Below are 13,636 nucleotides of genomic sequence, written 5' to 3' on the forward strand. Positions count from 1 at the left end.
TCCAGGGGATCTTCCTGACCTGGGGATCAAACTCATGTCTCTTACGTCTCCTGGAGATGGGGCTATCCTGAGCTCTAGTTTCTGCTGTTCTCTGGTATTCTGAGTTTCCACCCAGAAAGGCCCAAGTTGATCTCCTGCCCTAGGTAACTCATTATTTCTGGTCCACTGCAGGCTTTTCTTAGCCCCGCCCACTCCTCTTCCAGTCCTCACCAACCCTGGGGGGCTGGGAGGGGTTGGGGGTAGTGCTGCAGCTCAGACAGCTTAGTTTCTAAATCCTCTCCCACCTGTGAGGGCCAGGCTGAAGCACCAGGGGTTGTGTGACTGAGCAACAGACACCGTGTACCCAGAGACCTGGATACCTGTGTGGGGCTACCAGCGGGCCCCTCCTCTGCAGGCACCTCCTCCCCTGCCTGGGCCCGGGCCCAGCGCCTGCCTGCTGCCTGGTAACCAAGTCAACAGACCTGCCCTCCTGGGGCTGTTTCTAACAACATTCCCCCCCACTGAGAGCAGACCAGAGAGTATAAGGAGGCCAGCAGGCTCTGTGTCCCTCACAGACCTGTCCCCAGCTTTGGTCTTGCAGCAGACAGACAGACGACCCCAGCTAGTCCCAGCCAGGCAGCATGGTAAGCAGAGGTGGGGGCTGAGGATGCAAATGAGGGTCCCTTGTGTCCAGGGGTTCATGGGCTGTAGTGTGGAGGCAGGTGAGGTAGGGGAAAGGGAAAGAGACTTGCAGATGGGAGTGTGGCCCCCCAAATGTGCTAGTATGCAGGGGCCTGTTTAGGGGATGGAGAGGGACAGGTGATGGTAACTAGGACCTGGGTAAGAGCCTGAGCAGCTGCTGAAGGGCTTTGAATTTAGGGGTAGGGAGAGTGGGATGAGCAGGATGCAAGTAGAAAGTACAGGTAATTTCCTGTAAACCTGCCCCTGCTGGCCTCTGGTTCCAGCCCCCAGCTGTAAGGACCCATCCTCCTAGCCAGTCCTTTCCCTGTGCCTTGATCTGACTCCTCATTTCAGCTATGTACCGGGGGGAGAGAAATTAGGGGTGGGAGGGTGCTGTGGGGGTGGGGTGGGGCTTATTTGATATCTGTTACGAAAACCTGCCCCCCAGGCAGGACAGAAGAGCAGTTAGAAGTGTGGTTGGAGCCAGGCTGTCCCTTCTCTGAATATTCCTGGTTTTGCTCATGACCTTGAGCGAGTTGTTTGACTCCTCTGAGAGTCAGTAAAATAGGGTAATAAAAATACCTACCTAAGGGGGGCGTTATGAAGATTAAATGAGATCGTGTGTGAACCGCTTAGCACAGTGCCTGGCGCCTAATCAGTGCTTAACATATGGAACTAAGCACCCAAATGACAAAGCCTGCAGAGTATGAAATTATACTATTTTAACCAACAAGGAAAGGCAATGGGAGAAGCCGCCTTGAAGCAACTCTGTCCACGTCCCAGAGGGACAGGGGTTTGAGGCCAAGTCTGTGTGACTCCAGGGCCTGGGTTCTGTGCCCATACCCAGAGTGAGGGGCATTGTTTCCAGAGTCTCAGGCATTCTCCACGTCAGACATGCCTTGCATGGGCCCTCAGCTGTGGAGGCCTGGTCAATGTCTGGCTCTGTGCATGGGACCTGGGCAGGCTCTGAGATACAGCAGCAGGCATCGGCCCTGCTGGGTGATTGATGAGCTGAGTCAGCCCTCCCTCATGGACCTGGGGATTTCTGGAGTCCTTTGACCCTGAACCCTTCCCAGCTTAATTCATTATTTTCTCTTTTTAAATTTTTCTTTCTTTCTTTTTGTCTGTGCTGGGTCTTTGTTGCTATGCAAGCTTCCTCTGGTTGTGGCAAGCAAGGGCTATTCTCTAGCTGCGGGGTGTGGGCTTCTTGTCATGGTAGCTTCTCTTGTTGCGGAGCAACAGGCTCTAGGGCGCTCGGGCTTCAGTAGCTGCAGGTCAAGGGCTCAACAGTTGCGGCTCCCGGGCTCTAGAGCACAGGCTCAGTAGTTGTGGCACACGGGCTGAGTTGCTCTGCGGCATGTGGGATCTTCCTGGATCAGGGATCGAACGTGTGTCTCCTGCGTTGGCAGGCAGATTCTTTCCCACTAAGCCACCAGGGAAGTCCCTGTGACTTTCTCTTACTATGACCCCCGGGGTTGGGTGATGGGGGAATGGATAAGGGGATCCAATAGAAATATGGCCTGACCTAGTCTGTGTTGTGCAGTGAGCCAGGCAACTTGCATTCTTTCATCTGCAGAGTAATTCTAGGAGGGGGCTCTTATTATTGTCATTTCTCATGGAAGATGCCCTCAGAGTATTGAAGACTCTTGCTTGAGGCAAGTGGGGAAGTTATGGGGCTGGAATACAGATGGTCTCTGTATTAATCCCAGTCATCCAAAAAAATCACAAGAAGTTAAGGCCCTTGTATCACATTTACAAAATCAGAGAAGTGTTCAATTTGTGGAGAAAGCATCTTCTTTAAAAAAATTCTGAAATATTTCAGATATGCAAAAAGGTATAAAGGATAATATGATGAACACCTGCTACCCAGCTTAAGCAATAGAATCCTCTGACTGCATTCACTTCCCTCCTCTACCAAATAAAACCATTATTCCAAATTGGGTGTTAATATTTCCTTTGCTTTTTTTATTTTTGTAACACATTCCAAGAATATATAGCAAACATAAAAATGTATCTGTAGATGATGCATACAAGTTGAAGATTCACATAAATAGTATCATGTCATGATTCCTCTTAATTTTCTTCTTTTCTGGTAAGAATGTTTTGGAGTAAGATTCTTTCTTGTATTCACCCACGCCCACTTCTGAATCATTCTTTATCTACTTTCTCCTGTTGAGGGCCTTCTAATTGGCTTCTGTCGCTATGGTGCTATGACTGTTCCTGCACCTGTTTTCTTGTGTACCTGTGTGAGAATTTCTCTAGAGCAAGAGCATCTTCAGCTTTTCTGATATTGCTAAATCACTTTCCAAGACAGATGCATCACTTTGGGCTTCTAGCAGCAGTGTGAGAATTCTCATGTCTCCACAACTGCCACATGATTAAGCCTTAAAGCTTGGGGAAATTTGGTGGGTGTGCTTGAGTTTTGTGTTTTTCTTTTTTTATTTTATGGCTATACAATGGGACTGGCAGGAACTTAGTTCCCCATCATGGACTGAACCCTGACCCTCATCAGTGAAAGTACAGAGTCCTAATTACCGGATGGCCAGGGAATTCCTTCATTTTGTTTTTAAGGTCTGCCATAAACACTTCTCAAAGGGAGCAGGAAGAAACACTCTGGGATCCCACTTCCCACACTGTCACATATCTTAATCATATAAAAGTCTCCCTTTCCTAGACAGTGAGCTTCTTAAGCACAGGGACCAAGTGTTAAGTGTTATGAATTTCCAGTATCTGCACAACGTCAGGCACATAATGGAGGCTCAATACAAGATGAAGCAAGTGAGTCAAGTCTCTCTGATGCTCATGGGTGCTCCCCAGAGCAGAGACCTTTCTCTTTTCTAGGACCAAGCGGGTTACCCCAGTCCTGCTTCAGGGGCAAGAGTTCTTTGACCACCAGCCTTGAACCATGTGAGGAAGAACTTTCCTCCCAGACTCTCTTCACTCCAGAACCACACATAGCCAAGAGGAAAGAACAGCACACACACATCCATTCCAGGCCCACGTTCCCCTTCTTCACTGGCATTTCTAACTGTAAAGTGAATCCAGAGTTCTTTCTGCTCTTATAAACCTCATCCTTGTCTCTCAGCCCTGAAACCTCACTTGGTTCTTGCTTTTCTTATTAATGGATGCTACTTTCTTTCTGGATGTGAGTCAGTTGACTGTTGTGCTCTGGCAGACTCATCTGAGCCCCTCAATGTTCTTTAAGATGCTTAGTCACTGAGAAGGACTCTATAATCTTAGAAATGGTCACATCTTCTGCTTCCCCTGAGGGTTTTATCCGCACCCTACATCCCCCGGGAGATGGGGCACAGAGAGCAAAGTCTAGGAACTTCTGCTCTCAGCTGGAGAACCACTCAAGGAAGGAAGGCAGGAATCATGTCCAGACATGATACCCTTCTCTCTGCCCTTTGCCCACTCAGCGTGAGTGCATCTCAGTCCACGTGGGGCAGGCCGGCGTGCAGATTGGCAATGCCTGCTGGGAGCTCTACTGCTTGGAACATGGGATCCAACCAGATGGGCAGATGCCCAGTGACAAGACCATCGGGGGAGGGGACGACTCCTTCAACACCTTCTTTAGTGAAACTGGGGCTGGAAAACATGTGCCGAGGGCGGTGTTTGTGGATCTGGAGCCCACTGTGATCGGTGAGTGATGATCAGGCCCTGTCACGCCTTGTCCCAGGTACCCCGGCAAGTCATTCTCCATAACTGGAGAGCCCTGGAGTTGCGGTTTCCAGTTGCTGCAGCCAATCAGAACTCCAGATCTGCTATCACTCAGCTCCAGAGTCTCAAGGTCACCACACATCCCTTTCCTTTTTATTGACGTACCCTTAAAGCCAAGAGCAATAGCGACTGCCTGAATGGGCCTGGTGACCCCACCCCTTCTGTGTACCCTGGGGCTCTGGGAGCCAGGCTGCAAGGGGCAGGGCACCTACAATTCTGTCCATTGCAGATGAGGTTCGGACGGGCACATACCGCCAGCTCTTCCATCCAGAGCAGCTCATCACTGGCAAAGAGGACGCTGCCAATAACTATGCCCGAGGCCACTACACCATCGGAAAAGAGCTCATTGACCTGGTGCTGGACCGGATTCGGAAGCTGGTGAGAGAAGGGTTGAGGGCTGGGAAGGGAAATTTGCATTCCTGTCGTGAAGTGATCTGGAGGCCAGATGAAGAAGGGCAGTTTCCATCCTTGGGAGAGTCTCCCAGACAAGAATTAAACACACAGGATCAGGACTAGTAAGGAGGGGAGGCAAAGGGTGGGTTCCAGTCCATAACTGGGTGTCCCCTTTATCTCCTACAATAACTGGCCCAATGCTGTGCAGAGTGGCCACCAGTCGATTGGCTGCCTGGCCAAGCTACGAACGCCCATACGCAGTCCCAGATTGTCAGCCTGTATTGTAGGGATGTGGACAGAAGGCCCTGTGAAAAACAGGGATCCAAGTAACACCAGCCCAAGGCTCTCTGATCAACTTGGGCCTTCAGCAAGGATGTGGACCAGGTTTCTAGGTTGCTGATCTCAGTAAAGAAGCCCTCCAGAGACATCAGAAGTTAGATCAGGAGGCGGGCATGGATAGGAAACCAGGTGGAATTGGAAAGTTATGATAATAAATGACTGTTGGCACAAGAGTAAAGAGAAATGTCTGTGGAAGGTCTCGGGAGGTTTGAGAGAGGAGGAGGGGGAAGGAGAGGAGAGTGGGACTGCCATATCAGAGCCTATATTTTGCCCCTGGAAAAGTCTTCCAAGGATTTTATGAAACTTTTGGGGAAATCGCAAAGAGCACAAGCTGGTTCTTTGCTGTTGGTCAGTAGTGCTTCAGATCCCACGTTTCTCTTCGCTCTAGGCTGACCAGTGCACGGGACTCCAAGGGTTCCTCATCTTCCACAGCTTTGGAGGGGGCACTGGCTCTGGCTTCACCTCACTGCTGATGGAGCGGCTCTCTGTTGACTATGGCAAGAAATCCAAGCTGGAGTTCTCCATCTACCCAGCCCCCCAGGTGTCCACGGCCGTGGTTGAGCCCTACAACTCCATCCTGACCACCCACACCACCCTGGAGCACTCAGATTGTGCCTTCATGGTGGACAACGAGGCCATCTATGACATCTGTCGCCGCAACCTGGACATCGAGCGTCCAACTTACACCAACCTCAACCGCCTCATCGGCCAGATCGTCTCCTCCATCACAGCCTCCCTGCGCTTTGACGGCGCCCTCAACGTGGACCTGACCGAGTTCCAGACCAACCTGGTGCCCTACCCTCGCATCCACTTCCCCCTGGCCACCTATGCACCAGTCATCTCTGCAGAGAAGGCCTACCATGAGCAGCTGTCGGTGGCAGAGATCACCAATGCCTGCTTCGAGCCTGCCAACCAGATGGTGAAGTGTGATCCCCGCCATGGCAAGTACATGGCCTGCTGTCTGCTGTACCGTGGAGACGTGGTACCCAAGGACGTCAACGCCGCAATTGCTACCATCAAGACCAAGCGTACAATCCAGTTCGTGGACTGGTGCCCCACGGGCTTCAAGGTCGGTATCAACTACCAGCCCCCCACTGTGGTGCCCGGGGGAGACCTGGCCAAGGTGCAGCGTGCCGTGTGCATGCTGAGCAACACGACCGCCATCGCTGAGGCCTGGGCCCGCCTGGACCACAAGTTCGACCTGATGTATGCCAAGAGGGCGTTTGTGCACTGGTACGTGGGCGAGGGCATGGAGGAGGGTGAGTTCTCCGAGGCCCGGGAGGACATGGCTGCCCTGGAGAAGGATTATGAGGAGGTGGGCATGGATAGTGTGGAGGGGGAGGGAGAAGAGGAGGAGGGGGATGAATACTAGCGGAATCCTTTGTGTCTGTCCTAAATAAAGTGCTGTGGCCTCATTGTCTCCCAAAAGTCTTTTTCTCTTGGGAAAACCACTGGGGGTGGGTTCCTTCATAAGAGATAAGAAGGCTAGTATCTTAGCCTGGGTTCCCCAGAAAGCAGATCTGACTTCAGATTTCATTCCAGGGAGCAGAATGAAGGCTGAGGTGGGTAAAGCAGAGAAGGAGGGAGAATTCATCCTGGAGAGGATGTAGCGGGATAAATGGCATCTTAGAACCATTCCTTGGGAGATTGGGCAGGAGAGGAGGTGAGGGTGGGGAATTTCTACACTGGCTCCATTCTCGCCTTGGTTAAACCTTCCCCGCATCAAGCATTAACTCGCCTGTACCTCCAGGTTGCACACACTTGGGCGGCAGGGTCAACAGGGAAGACCTGGGGGCAGGAGGTGAGGCGCTGTTAAGTTGTGAAGCTGGTCTGAGCCACACAGGGCTGCAACAAGAGCCTGGTTGAGGCCAGGAGATTCGACATGGTGTCTGACAGAGGTGTCTGACAGAGCTGGTGCTCACTAGCGCCCCTCCTGTCCTCTTCAGGCAGGAGGTTTGAGTGAAGAGAGGTAGAGAGTCCCGAAGCTGGCATTAAGGAAGAATGGTGGCACAGTGGCAGCAACCGTGGAGCAATGGCTGGGGGTCAAGAGGGAGTCTACCTCCCTGAAATCATCATCTCACTCATCACTTTTAGATAAAGACAAACGACCTGTCTTCAAACCTATGGCACAAGCACAACTTCCAACCGGACGACTGCCCCCAAATCCTTGTGTGTAGATTTTCTGTAATGCCTTCTGGGCTGAAGGGATGGTTTGATCACTGGAGGTCTAGAACTAGGGCAACCCCCACCCCTAATGCAGCCCCAGAGATGCAGTGCCTAGTGTTGTCCTTGGCACTGTCCTCCCTGCAGCCTCCCTTTCCCAGGCTTGGATGCTGGCAAGGAAATCCCAAAATCAGCAAAGCCAGGAAGCTGCTATCACCCTTAGGGCTGGAAGAGTCAAGGTATGAGATGATGGTGCCAGAGCTTTGGAGCCAAGATCACCAGGTGACATCTGGAGCCACAGTAGAGCTACTCAGAGGGACCAGGAGTGGGGAGGAGGGTGGGTGTTTGTCAGGGTCTTCCCTGGTGGACTTAGACAGTAAAGAGTCCACCTGCAATGCAGGAGACATGGGTTTGATCCCTGGGTCAGAAAGATACCCTGGAGAAGGGAATGGCTACCCACTCCAGTATTCCTGCCTGGAGAATTCCATGGACAGAGGAGCCTGGCGGGCTACAATCCATGGGGTTGCGAACAGTAGGACTGCTGCTGCTGCTGCTAAGTCGCTTCAGTCGTGTCCGACTCTGTGCGACCCCATAGACCATGACTGAGCAAATAACACTATACTATACCAGAGCCATGCAGGAGACGCAGCATCACCTGAGTTACTTTCTGATTTTGACGGGAAGAGAAACAGACTGGCTTCGCCTTTCCTTACACCCTCAATCTCCAGCCAGTGGTTCCCACTGGGTGAACCGAGACACGCACTAGTTGGTAAGAGAAGACCTAGGAAAAAGGGGGTGCAGCCTGTGAGATACAAACCAGGGCAGGAAAGGTGGGTGATTCTCAGAACGAGGTGAATAAAACACATACCTCCACACACCTGCACCTGGGCCTAGCCCAGGAGGCCACTCAGGTAAAACTGGAAAGGCAGTGACTCCTCCCCTTCCCCATATGGTCCCCCTCACCTGTCCCTGTCACTCTTGTCTCTTGTCTCAATAATTATTTTGTAATTAGAGGATGGAGTGGCGGCACCACGATGGTGAGAAGTTTAGAGCAGAAAACAGGCACGCCCGGCCCAACAGTTTCCTCCCTCTATTTTGCAATGATTTTCTCAGAGACAGAAAGGATTCTCAATGCCTCTCTGAGGATTTCAGCTGACAGGTAAGCTCTGTCCTGGGAAGACAGAGGCCTGCAATTGTGTGTCTACTTGTGCGATGGGCTTCGGAGAATCATTTAATTATTCTGAAACCCATTTTGGCTGAATAGCTAGCTCAGCTGTATCCTCCAGTCTGCTTTTATTGATTTTTTTTTCCCCTCTAAAAGGGCTGAATTTCAAATCTCTATCCTGTGTCTTTCTATCAACTGGATTCAAACTTGGGGAGGGAAGAGGGGTTATTTGAGGAGCTTTTAAAACCCAAGAAAAATTGTTGTTTATTAAGCACCTATTATATACTGGGCCCCACATTCATACTATCTTTTTGATTTTTTTAATTAATGATTTTTTATTGGTCACCCCTCAAGGCTTACGGGATCTTAGTTCCCTGACCAGGGATCGAACCTGTGCCCCTGCAGTAGAAGCATGGAATTCTAACCATGGGATCACCAGGGAATGCCCAATACTACCTTCTTTAATCCTGAGGTAAATATAATTATTGTACCCACCGGACTGGAAGGTCCATGGGAACAAGGCCTATTCTTCTCTCAGGATCTAGAATGCTGCCTGACACATATTAGATTCTCAAATCTGTTTAATGAATGCCTCTTTTATAGATGTGGTGACAGAGGCCTGGAGAAGTCACGTGACTTGCACAAGGCTACTCAGCTAGGAAGTGGAGGAGTGGGGATTGAAACCTGGGTCAGTCTGGCCAAAACTGCTGCCTCCTCTTCCTTGGTGTTCTCTCCTCCCACCTGCAATAGGTCGGGGCACCACTCCAGAGGTCACCTCGTCTAGACCTGCCAGGTCCCCGGTGCCCAGACGGTGACTCAGCTGCCTCGAAGGCAGGGAGGGGGTGACGCTTGACACTCCCTTGCCCAGGCACCGTGGGAGAGGGCGCGGGGGGCCGGTGCAGGGACCCAGCTTCCAGGGCTGAACAAGGGCCAAGGCGTCTCTGGGGCCAAGCTTCAAAAGCTCCCCACAACTGACATCCAATAGGTGAGGGAAGGCCCTGAGAAAGGTGAGGTCTTCACCTGCCAACATGGCTGGGCATCCACAGAGGTGGCCAGGCTCCCCTCCTGATGGCTGTACCAGCCAGCCCACTCTGGGCAGTTGGAGGACCACCTCCTCTCGGATCTGGTGAGGCCTCCCAGTTAGTAACTCTGTGGGCAAGTTCTGGCAGGCTTAGGTTGGGCTGGGTGTGGGTGTGGGAGGTGGCAACCCAGATCTCCATGGGGTAGCTGGGAGTGCCCATCTAGCCCGGCTCCTGAGGACTCCCTCAGTGTAGGGGAATGCTTTCATCCCCGAAGCTTCTAAAGCCAGGGTACAATTACCTCCTGAAGGCAGACACAAGAGACAGAGCCCCAACTTTGGATTCCACCCAACACATTTCCTCCCTTACCTCTGATGTGTCAGGAACATGCCTGCCTCCAAAGTTGCATTCCCTTCTAGCCTCCCTCCCCCTCCTTGCCTCACTGTTGCCATTCCTTCCAGTTTAGGTCACAGTCACCCAGAACCCATCCAGCTCCAAGACCTCTCCTTCCTCTAGAGTCTCTCTCTTCTGTCTCTATTGCTCATTTGATACTTGGCATGGATCGCCTTGTAGCGTAGCACTCAGCTTCTTTCTGATATCCCATTTCCCCAACTAGATTTTAAAAGATTACATGTGTATTTGACCAGTTATTATGTACACACACTTCAGAATTCAAAAGGTACCAAAGAGATTTACAAACAGCAAAAATAAGTCCCCTTCATTTATTCCCCTCTTGGCAGCCATCATTGTTCATGCTTTTTGTTATTATGGTATTTCCTTCCAGACTGCTGAAGTGTGCACACTAATGTATACTAATGTGTGCACACATTTAAATATACTTTGTTCTACATCTTGTTTTTTCACTTAACAATAACATAGCATTACATATAGATATGCCTCATTCTTTTTGGTGACAATATAGTATTCCATAGTGCATTGTATCATTACTTATTTAACCAGTCTGCTATTAATGGTGTAGTATTTAGGTTATTTCTAATTCTTTGCTATTGAAAAGAATGCTGCAACACTTGCACATACTTTTTTGCATATATGTACAACTACAGATTACTACAATTGGCATTACTGGGTCAAAGGGCACACACCTTTAATTTAGATATATATCTCATACTGCTCTCTTTAAAACTTATATCCAAATTACCCCTCCCACTACCAATATATGAGACCTCCTGTGCTCACAGCCTTTCCCATATAACGTACACTTTTTGATCTGCATCAATCATCTGAGGAGTGAAAGTATTTTCTTGCAGCTTTCCTTTATAATTCTCTTACTATGAATGAGTTTGAACAGCTTTCCACATTTAAAAACCAGTACTTTCTCTTCTGTGAACTGTCTTTTCTGTGCCCGTTGCCCATTTAAAAATTACATTGCTCGTCTTTGCTCATAAGTTTGTTGGAATCCTTTGTGAACAAAGGAAATTAACCCTTTGCTTGCTACTCGTGTTCCACATAATTCCCTTCAGCTGTCGTTTGTCTGTGCCCCAACAAGGTTTTCATCTCCCTCAGTACAGGGACTGAAACTTAAATCTCTTTATATTCCTAGTCTTAACATAATACCACATACATGGTAAGTGCTAGACAAAAGTCTGTTGAGATAAGAGAAGTAAAAAGAAAGAGATTTGGAAGACTTTGGAGTGACCTAATCAAGAAAAGCTATGACAAACTTAGACAGCATGTTAAAAAGCAGAGACATTACTTTGCCATCAAAGGTCCGTCTAGTCAAAACTATGGTTTTTCCAGTAGTCATGTGTGGATGTGAGAGTTGGACTATAAAGAAAGCTTAGCACCGAATAACTGATGCCTTTGAACTGTGGAGAAGACTCTTGCGAGTCCATTGGACTGCAAGGAAATCAAACCAGTCAATCCTAAAGGAAATGAGTCCTGAATATTCACTGGAAAGACTGATGCTGAAGCTGAAACTACAATACTTTGGCCACCTGATGTGAAGAACTGACACATTGGAAAAGACCCTGATGCTGGGAGGGATTGGAGGCAGGAAGAGAAGGGGATGACAGAGGATGAGATGGCTGGATGGCATCACCGACTCGATGGACCTGAGTTTGAGCAAGCTTTGGGAGTTGGTGATGGACAGGGAAGCCTGGCATGCTGCAGTCCATAGGGTCGCAAAGAGTCGGACATGACTGAATGACTGAACTGATTGAACCTAATTGATTCCTTCCTCTTATACCAAGGTCAGTCAAGACTGGAAACAGTAGAAACTCTGGCAAAAAAAAACAACAACAGGAAATCATCCACCCAATCCCACCCCCATCCAACACACACACACACACACATATAACTGGAGAGATACTGGGTAGCATACAGTATCGATACAAGGGCTGCCAAATAAGACTCTGCAAACAGGTAGCCATCAAGGGAAGTTGGGCAGTCCGTACCACAGTCAAGGTCAGGGCATGGGACAGACTGCCTAAAAGACCCCTGTCCCCTCCATTCACTGCAGAGAGGCCTCCTCCCACCCAGGCATTGAGGTTGACATTCCCTCCTCCAGACACTAGAGGCCACTGCTGGCTCTACTGCCACCGCTGTAGAAATGAATTCTCAACTGCCCCTGCTTCTCTGTGACTTGTTCCAGATTGGAGATTCCCAGTTGGCCCTCCCGACTGGCAGAGTGTCTGGCTTTTGCCTGCGCCCTTGGAGCCAGGGAGTCTGGGAGAGAAAGTGTCAGGTTTTGTGGCAAGTAGTGGCCTGCTTCCCATCAAAGCCTACACAGTGGGAATTCACCAGGTGTAGGTAGGTAGGAGGCTCAGAGACTGTGAGCAGCCAGGAAAACTGGACAAATGCACTCCAGGCTCTGCTTTCATGTCTGGCTCAAGCCCTTCTCTTTGATGAAAGTATTTCTGGGTCACCCAGCTTAAAATACTGGATTCACATAACCATTATTGTTCAGCCTGTAATGATGCCAGAGTTTTTGTACTAAGAGCCTGTGCTGTGTGCCTAGTAGTGTCTGACTCTTTGCGACCCCATGGACTGTAACCTGCCAGCTCCTCTGTTTATGGAATTTTCCAGGCAAGAATACTGGAGTGGGTTGCCATTTCCTACTCCAGAGGATCTTCCCAACCCAGGGATCAAACCTGCATCTCTTGTGTCTCCTGCATTTGAAGGTGGATTCTTTCCCACCTGTACCGCCTATTCACTATACCTCATGTGACTTTCAAAGAGCCCTAGGCATTACCTGTATTTAGGGAGAAAAAAAACGAGTCCTTAGAAGTTTTCCTGTCACACAGTAGCACCAGGTTGCAAAACCAGGTCTGTCTGTTTCCAAAGCCTTGGGTTTTCCTAGTGGTCTATACTGCTGGGCTGGTATCTTAGGTTGGAGCTCTGTTAAGTTAGGGACTGGGCCACAGTCTTCTTTTTACATCCTGGCAGCATCTACAATATATAAGATACTCAATTAATGTTTGTGCATTGGCCTGGATAGCAAGTAGAAGCCAGTTCTAGAAGGTTCTCTCAATTTCCCATGAGGCCATGGGCTAGAAATCACTTTAAAATGGAAGAGGTCTACTCAGGATCAGTTTGGAAAGAAAAACCTCGAATCTGGGGAATTTCCTCTCTTTCTGCCCCCCACCCCAAATGTGTCAAAACCGTTAACAACATGTTCCCATCTGTTCATTATTTAATCATCCAACGGATTATTTTTGAATCCCACTAACTGTCCTTAATACTCTAGTGAGAGAGAGAAAAAAAAAAAAGGACATAATCTCTACCCTCCGAAATTGACATCCTAGTTAGGGAGGTGAATGTCAGTCAAATAAACAAATGCTAATCTGTATCTCTGACCAGTGTGAGGAAATATGCCAAGAACAGCTATGAGAGGCAGGTCTGACCTACTCAGGAAAATTGGGCGGCCTCTTTTGAGGATGGGGCTGGAGCAGGGATCTGAAGAAAGGGGAGGATTTAGGCCCCGAGGGGAGTCTGTGGGCCCTTGAGGTGGCGATTTTCCCCGAGTCACCGAGCCTGTCTGTAGGAAGGCCACAGAGGGGCCAGGGACTGGGAGGCTTGTTTGTTGGCGAATGCGTCACGCTTGAATGGAACCTGCCGCTGTCTCCCAGGTCCCATCTGGGGATGACGTTGTTCTGGTGCAAGCCCAAAATAGCCGGCTCCGCCTCCATCTCCCGGCAGCCCCTGCAGCAGCACGGCC

General features: G+C 49.7%; 1 protein-coding gene across 1 annotated transcript; it reads left to right on the forward strand.

Moving 5' to 3' along the window:
• The first annotated feature begins 496 nt into the window (after positions 1 to 496).
• On the forward strand, positions 497 to 6,532 carry LOC109571090 (tubulin alpha-1D chain). Its single transcript, XM_019977288.2, has 4 exons — positions 497 to 623; positions 4,080 to 4,302; positions 4,610 to 4,758; positions 5,501 to 6,532. The coding sequence occupies exons 1-4, from the start codon at positions 621 to 623 to the stop codon at positions 6,482 to 6,484; spliced, it is 1,359 nt and encodes a 452-aa protein (XP_019832847.1). The 5' UTR covers positions 497 to 620; the 3' UTR covers positions 6,485 to 6,532.
• Positions 6,533 to 13,636: the final 7,104 nt, after the last annotated feature.

Source organism: Bos indicus, chromosome 2 (genome assembly GCF_029378745.1).
Source record: "Bos indicus isolate NIAB-ARS_2022 breed Sahiwal x Tharparkar chromosome 2, NIAB-ARS_B.indTharparkar_mat_pri_1.0, whole genome shotgun sequence".
Lineage (NCBI taxonomy): Eukaryota > Metazoa > Chordata > Mammalia > Artiodactyla > Bovidae > Bos > Bos indicus.